The sequence below is a fragment of the Gopherus evgoodei genome, chromosome 5 (genome assembly GCF_007399415.2).
Source record: "Gopherus evgoodei ecotype Sinaloan lineage chromosome 5, rGopEvg1_v1.p, whole genome shotgun sequence".
Taxonomy (NCBI): domain Eukaryota; kingdom Metazoa; phylum Chordata; order Testudines; family Testudinidae; genus Gopherus; species Gopherus evgoodei.
Genome location: NC_044326.1, coordinates 3,190,474 through 3,198,480, shown reverse-complemented (window position 1 = coordinate 3,198,480; position 8,007 = coordinate 3,190,474). Strand labels below are relative to the sequence as shown.

Genomic DNA, 8,007 nt, shown 5'->3' with positions numbered 1-8,007 from the left:
AACTGTGCGTTCAGAGGGGTTGTACTAGACAATCGCCACTCCCACCTCCAACCCCGTCTCTGTCTCTCTCCCTCTCCACACGCTGTCTCTGTGCAGTTCACACGCGTCAGCAGCCTTGCACGTACCCTCCGGAAGTGAGCAACGAGGGCGCGGAAGGGGCATCAAACATCAGATGCATTTTGTGTGCGTGTCGGGGGCAGGGTGGGGGAAGGAACAATAAACCCACTCAGGCTGTGCACTTCGGACAATAAAACACACCGGGAACCAGAAAGTTTCGTAGAGTTTCATTTGTAACCATAGTGAAATCTGCAATATCGCATCTAAGGCATAACAGGTGATACATACACATTCCGGCTCCCTCCCTTTCAACCCGCATCGAACAGCAGCATGACCCAGGAGATGCTCTGCATAAATTCTCATCTGTTTTGGTGATGGGACGGGATGCAGCATAAATACAAAGTGCAATAGGCAGACAGACAGGTGCACGTGCTTCTTTGCGCTGCAACATGAAATTAACGTTCATTTGATCTTTCTTTTTTCACGATTTAGGACCCATTTTGCCCAATTAAGTCTGTGGGAGCAGCAAACTCTTCTGAGAGGAAAATCTGGCCCTATGGTTTGAACTAGGGAAAGTGAAGAGTATTATGTGGGGATAAATTTGTTCATCTCTAAGGTGCCACAAGTACTCCTGTTCCTTATATGGGGATGAAATTAAAGCAATACCATCCAAGTCGTTTTGTTCCATGTAATGGTATATTTGGATGCCCGGGACTCTGAAATCAGGACCCTTTATTAACGTTCTTTTGCCTCCACTGAACAGCCACCCTGGTTTGTTACGGTAGGGTTGCTTGTAAGTGCTGGAGAAACCAGGGTTGTTTAGTAGTGCAAGACAGCTTGTGAGAGTGGAGCGGTAAATGTGGATTTGCTATGGTAGGGTTGCTTGTCAATGCTGGGTGCACACAGTGGTGATTGGTTTAGGGTTGCTAATAAGCATCTGGCTGCACGCATCGGTTTGTTATGGCAGGGTGGTTTATCCTTGCTGGGTTGCTGGCGCTGAGGTTTTCTTTCTGAGAGGGTTGGAGGTTATACAGCAATGTGTTGGGATAAAGACTTTCATGGACTCTGCAAGCAGATGCAAGAAAAAAAGGGAAGTGGAATTTTCTGCCTGATTCCTAACTGCAGCTTTGATGGTGCCTCTTTGCAATCGGTGCAGAGTAAGAAGATCCTGCAGCCGGCAGAAGGTACAGAACATAATACGTTGACACGGGCTGGGTATGGAGGAAGGAATAAATGAGACACTCAGGTGCATTTGCATAACATACGGAGCCAACACAGATGTGAAAAGGACATGAAATACTGGGTGCAAATAACACAGGGGCTTGGCAATACACTTCTCTTTCTTAGCCCAACCTTCTTCATGGGGAAAGGCTGGAGGCTGGTTTAACCCAGCTTTCACTAAATCGCAGCAGTCTGATGACTACAAACAAACATGGATGCAGTTTCTGACCTGAAATGCCTGTCAGTGGGGCTGGGGGCTGTTTGGGGACCAGAATGGCAACCATATAACTGCACCTGGCATTGGCCACTGTCGGTAGACAGGATACTGGACTAGATGGACCTTTGGTCTGACTCAGTCGGGCCCTTCTTATGGTTAGGACGAAACTCCCCCATCAGCAGGTTATTCCATCACTGACTTTGACAGAGTTTCTTGCAGCAGCTGGGGCTGGCCACTGTTGGAGAGGTGATATTGGGATAGATGGATCCTTGATTTGAGCCAGCCTGGTGATTTCTTTTCAGAGCTGTGTATGTTCTTCAGGGCAGGGGCTGTTGTCCCTTGTGATTGAAAAGGGACTGGCATGCTCTGGTGCTATCGCAATAATTAATAACAATGTATAAGGGATTTAGGGCTCATTTCCTCTCCTCTCGATCCAGCAAAGCACTTAATCATGCACTTCTTGGGGGCTCCCATTTAAACACAGGCTTAGGCACCGGGCTGGATGGGGACCACAGGGTCACCTTTCATTGCGCACTGTGCAAAACACAGAGGGTTCAGATACTTACTGAAACCGACCTACTGGACCAAACTCTCATCCCACTGGAGTCAATGGGAAAGCTTCCATTTATTTCAGTGGGGCTAGGATTGAGCCCACACACAACAGGAATAGTGGAATAACCTTATCAGAAAGCAAAGTGACCAGATGTCCCAATTTTATAGGGACAGTCCTGATTTTCGGGTCTTTTTCTTATATAGGCTCCTATTTCTCCCCACCCTTGTCCCGATTTTTCACACTTGCTGTCTGCTCACCCTATCACAAAGGGACATTGGTCTTTGCCTTTCATGGCCTTATTTTGGAAAGTGCTCACTTACTGGGGTAATGGACACAGGACAACAACCTGAATAGACCAGGCCCATCTAGTCTAGGATACTGCCTCCAAGAGTGGCCAAGGCTAGAAGCTTTAGAAAAAGACATAAAACCCTTTTAATCCACCTAGCTATACCGAGGGGGAATTAATTCCTGAGCCCAGCTAGTGATCATATTTTGCCCTGAAGTATGAGGATGGGCAACAAAAGGAAATGCAAATGCTGCTCTCAAACAGAGAAATATGCATGTCCAAATATTGCAATCCTTACTCGGGCACAACTGCCACTTACTTCAATGGGAATTTGGACTGATTAGGAACCACAGAATTTGGCTTCCAATCCTTTAAAAAAGAGAAAGAGAAAAAAAAAACTATGTCCCTCAATATCATATGGCAGTGAGTTCCACAGATCAGATAGTGAGTGTGTTTTAAATTATTGCCTTTTATCACCAAATCCTAATTTAGAAGTTGAGGGGCATTAAACTGATTGTAATGTTGTATATTTCATTAGTGTTGCCATCATTTAATTTAACATTGCATTTGGAGTGACATGTTTCTTCAGGGGAGGAGAGGGAACGGGAAACTAACATTTCATTGTCTGGCTCATGTGCTTATTCCTTCAGTATGAATTTACTCTGTTTCCCTTTAACGTGTCTGCATACTGTGATGAGGAGCGTATCTGGTTGGGGGATGCGTATGAAAATGAAGAGTGCTGTAGAAAGAAATCCTTGTAGCCCTTCTGAAAGCAGAACCCCTGCTGAAGGGCGAGGGATGTTTGCTCCAGTAATTACAATCAAATCCTGCCTTGCATTTGGTTATTCTAGATTTGAATCCTATTCTTCTTCACAGTCTGCTCCTGCAGTCCCTATGTAGGCAAAGATCACACTCGCTGACCTCAGCAGGAGCAATAGGTGCATTGTAACTCGCCTTACGCTACACAATGCTTTTCATCTTCGATATGCTTTATATACGAGCTAATTCATCTACATTGCACAGAGGGCGAAACTAAGGCAGAGAGACTTATGCAAGGCCACCGAGAAAGGTGTGACTGGAACTCAAGAGCACTTGTCTTGTAGGCCATTATGCGGACCACTTGCCCACATTTCCTTTGCTAAGGACTGCATGATCAGTCTTCTACCGCAAAGCCTCGCAGTCTAACCGCGCCCTACCAAACAAGGCCTTTTCGCAGCGGTGCATTGATATTCAAGCTTTACAGAATGCAGCATATAAAACAAGGGTAAAATAACAAATATTCCAAACTGGTATCGGTTACACGCTGCTTCTGAAAGGTCATGGTGCATACGTCATCATTGCAAAGTTAGAGCCGCTTTTTGGCAACAGTCTAGCATCCAAGAGTGTATGTTTCTTTTCCGTCTCTGTACTGCAACGCAGGCCGACGGGGAGTGGTCAGTGATGTCAAACGGTGCTGTGCAGTATCCCAGGATGTACTAGACTCTCTGGCACATGCCAGTGCTGGTTCAGCTGAAAGGTTTGACCAGTTTCATAGCAGCGTAGTTCTAAGGAAGGGAAGGAAATGACAGGAGGGAAAGAATGGACATAAAGCAGATACAATATAACGGCACATATATGTTAAAATGTTCTTCCTTTACATTGCTGCACAGTCCCAGCTTCATGGCAGAAACCGGTATAGAACTCACATCCTCAGTCTGCTAAAAGACAGGTCTATTACCTGTGAGCTAAAAGGGACTCGCCTCTGGTTAGCAGCAGTACAGGGCCTATGATACACAGACAAGTGCTTCTGATTCCATCCAGCAGAGAGCAGAGGTGTCTGTACTCATTAGTCACTAAACCATCATAGTAACTCTCCAATTCTGTTTTCTCTTTCCATCTTATTTTTAAGATATCCAAAGTCACACCTCTTCCCACACAAGCGCGTGCAGGGTGCTGCCGCCTGTCTCCTCCCATCAGCTCCGTCCTCAAACAGCCCCATCACCAGCCTCCTCGCTGCAACTGAGTTTTTAAACCCTCCACTGACTTGCTCCAATCACTCTTTCTAGTCCCACTGGCCCCTTAGCACCTGCTCCCTCTCTGTGCTCTTGTCCAGTCTCATTGCCATGGATGCAAGAACCTTCTTCTCTGCAGATCCTGCCCTCTAGAACAGACTCCCTGTATTGCTTCGACTTCCACTGAAAGCTTCCCCTCTCTCACTTCCTTGTGTGTTCCTCTTAGTGCATTTCCCCTCTGTTATTGGCCCCATGGGGCAATGTGGCATTCCCCGCAATGCACACCGCCATACATCGTCCCTTTACGGTTTCCGTGATTTCGACCACCTTCTGCGAACCCTTGCAATTCTGTATACTGCAAAGTGTCTCGGGATACAGATTGCACAGAAGGCACTATACAAAATAAAGCCAGGGCATGTCACAGTCTACTGTAGGCAGAATGCCCCCCTTTAAAAAGGAGATGATAGTAACATGCCGGTTAAAGGCTGATTATCAAGATCTAATAGAAATATGTTAATAGGCACGTTTATATCATTTGGAAAGAGCTATATTTAAACTAGCTTTGATTCACACACATATGCCCCCCAGCCAAATTGGAAGTTTCTTCCAAATACACTGAATTTAATTGGCACAGGATGTTCTAGCTTTGAATCATAGGACAGGAAAGGACCCCGAGAGGTCATCTAGTCCAGTCCCCTGCACTCATGGCAGGACTAAATATTATCTAGACCATCTCTGGCAGGTGTTGGTCTAACCTGCTCTTTAAAATCTCCAGTGATGGAGATTCCACAACCTCCCTAGGTAATTTTGTCCAGTGCTTAACCACCCTGACAGTTAGGACGTTTTTTCTAATGTCCAACCTAAACCTCCCTTGCTGCAATTTAAGCCCATTGCTTCTTGTCCTATTCTCAGAAGTTAAGGAGACCAATTCTTCTCCCTCCTATAATCATAGAAGATTAGGGTTAGAAGAGACCGCAGGAGGCCATCTAGTGTAGTCCAATCCCCTGCTCAAAGCAGGACCAACACCAACTAAATCACTCCTCCTTGTAACAACTTTTTATGTACTTGAAAACTGTTATCATGCCCCCTCTCAGTCTTCTCGTCTCCAGACTAAACAAACCCAATTTTTTCAATCTTCCCTCCTTGGTCATGTTTTCTAGACCTTTCACCATTTCTGTTGCAAATATGGTGCCCAGAACTGGACACAACACTCCAGGTGAGACCTTATGGGCATGGTGTAGAGCAGAAGAATTACTTCTCGTGTCTCGCTCATAACACTCCTGCTCCGCAAGGAGTCACTCTGTTGTTTTTAAAAAACAAAAACTAAAAGCACATTACAAGCAAGCTCTTTTGAAAAGCACAAGTAAAGTTTGACCAAAGGCATCATGATAAATTACAATGCATAGCGGATTAGGAGGCTGTTTGCCAATTGAGCGTCGCTAATAATGCCATAAATCAGGAGAGCAAAACTGGGGCTGCTTACCAGAAGTCATTAGAAAAGCCTCCAGTGGAATAGAACTTTCTAATTAATTATACGTCATTTGTCTTTCCGAGTCTGTCCTCCAGAATAGTATTATTTTTATGATTTGACTGGTTTCATTCTGGAGGGGAGCAGATTTCCTGTCCAGCTATGAATTTCTATTAACGAAGTGCTGAAAGCCAACTAGGATTATTAATCAGTGCAGAAAGCAAGCTATAATTAGAATTAATGGCAATGGAAGCAAAGCTGAGCTAGCACAGCACAAATAAGAGCTTGAAAGAAGAGTAAACAGCTGTGTGAAAAACAGAGCAGAATCCAGCTGGAAGAAGCATTACATTTTTGTATTTTGGTGGCGGCTAAAATCTTGACAATAAGCACTTTGTCAGGTAGATAACTTTACCGGGGTATTCCCTACGTTTCATAGATTCAGAAGGCCAGAAGGGACTGTTATGAGCCTCTAGTCTGAACTTCTGCCTAACAAAGACTGGAGAATTTCATCCAGTGACGTGCACAGTGGAAGACAATATCCTTCCTTATTAAGTCAAGCTCAAACGGAAAGCCCATTTAGGTCAAAGGCGGTCTTGCCATTGACTTCAGTGCACACTGGATCAGGCCCTAAGTGAGAGGTATCAAGCCTGACAACCGATGGTGGAACTAGAGCATATCTTTTAGAAAGCCATCCAATCTCAATTTAGAGAATTCAAGAGATGATGAATTTACCACAGCTCTTGGTAAGTTTTTCCAGTAGTTAATTACACTTGCCGTTAAAAATAGCATCTTAAATCCCTTTGGAATTTTTCTAACTTCAGCTTCCAGCCCCTGGATTTTATTATGCTTTAGCCTGCTGACTAAAGATGCCCCTGATGGCAGATTAGGTAGAGGGTATATAGAAGGATAGGAAATTTCCAGGGCACATCACCATCAGAGTCCTTATGTGCAGAGGTAATGGTAAAGATTATAAGTGACAACCACTGTATAAGTAAAGTTAGTTCAGGCTGTCAAGTAATCCGGCTACGTGGAATAGACTCCACTGTATTCAGGAACCTCAGACTATCAGCTTTTCTATATTTTGTTTCCATTTTTGCAAAACCTGACAAATTTTAGAGACAACTCGCCAAACCTTGCAGCTTTCAGGATGTTTTTCGAGTGGAAATGGTTTCATCGTCAATTGAAAAATGTCAATTTCCAGTCATCTGCCAAAGTTCAACATTTCTGTAGCAAAGCCCACAAAACTGGGATTTTGGTACATCTCCGTGGGAAAATGTGGTATATGGCAAAAAAATCATGAAAAAAAAGCAACGGATTCACAAAACAGCATGGAATGGAAGTGCAAACAGCATTTTCTTTTTTAAAATATTGCCAAAAAATATTGTTTCTGCTGTTAGCAGAAAGCCTCGGTGGGAATAAGGACATTCTTGTGAGTAAGTCTTGAGGTTAGGCCTGAGGAGATCTTTGTTCTATCCTCAGATCTATCACAGACTTGCTTTATGACTTTGGAAAAGTCACTTAGCCCCTGAATCGGCTAAACATGTGCTTAAATCCACCCCTAAGTCCTTAGGTGCTCTGCTCATCTGGGGCCTTCTCAATTCTCTCCTCTGTACAATGAGTAAAACACCTCCCCAAGTTCACAGTTTAGTTGTGGAGCTAAATTCACTGATGCTTCTAAAATGAGCTGAGGATGCACCCAATTAAATCAACTGTAAATCTCCCCTTGACTTAAATGGGGGTGCAGAATCAAACTGTGAGAGCCACGGATGGCAGGAACTATGCCAGGGCAAATTCCTACTGTAGAAAGCCTATGGATTGGCCATTTGCTCTTGGAATGGCTGATGACAATGGCGGCCAGAAGCTGGCATTATTACATTGGGCATGGAGCCAATCCATGAGTCAGCTGGTTTATTTCTGTTTCTTGACAGGTTCCTTTCTGACCGAAATTCAAAGCTGTCATGGGATAAGAGGGAAGGTCCTCTCATGGACTGGTAACTGGTTAAAAGATAGGAAACAAAGGCTAGGAATAAATAGTCAGTTTTCAGAATGGAGAGAGGTAAATAGTAGCGTCCCCAAGGGATCTGGAGGGACATTCAACATATTCATAAATGATCTGTGCAGAGTCCTGCACTTAGGAACGAAGAATCCCACGCCCCACTACAGGCTGGGGACCAACTGGCTAAGCAGCAGTTCTGCAGAAAAGGACCTAGGGGT

General features: G+C 44.5%; 1 protein-coding gene across 8 annotated transcripts in view; it reads right to left on the bottom strand.

Moving 5' to 3' along the window:
* Positions 1–281: 281 nt before the first annotated feature.
* DYSF (dysferlin) overlaps positions 282–8,007 on the bottom strand; it is a 315,864-nt gene continuing 308,138 nt past the window's right edge. For all 8 annotated transcript variants that reach the window (XM_030563895.1, XM_030563898.1, XM_030563902.1 and 5 more), the window contains one exon: positions 282–3,878. In XM_030563895.1, the coding sequence (XP_030419755.1) occupies positions 3,840–3,878 (39 nt within the window). In that variant the 3' untranslated portion in view covers positions 282–3,839. The remainder of the gene's footprint in view (positions 3,879–8,007) is intronic.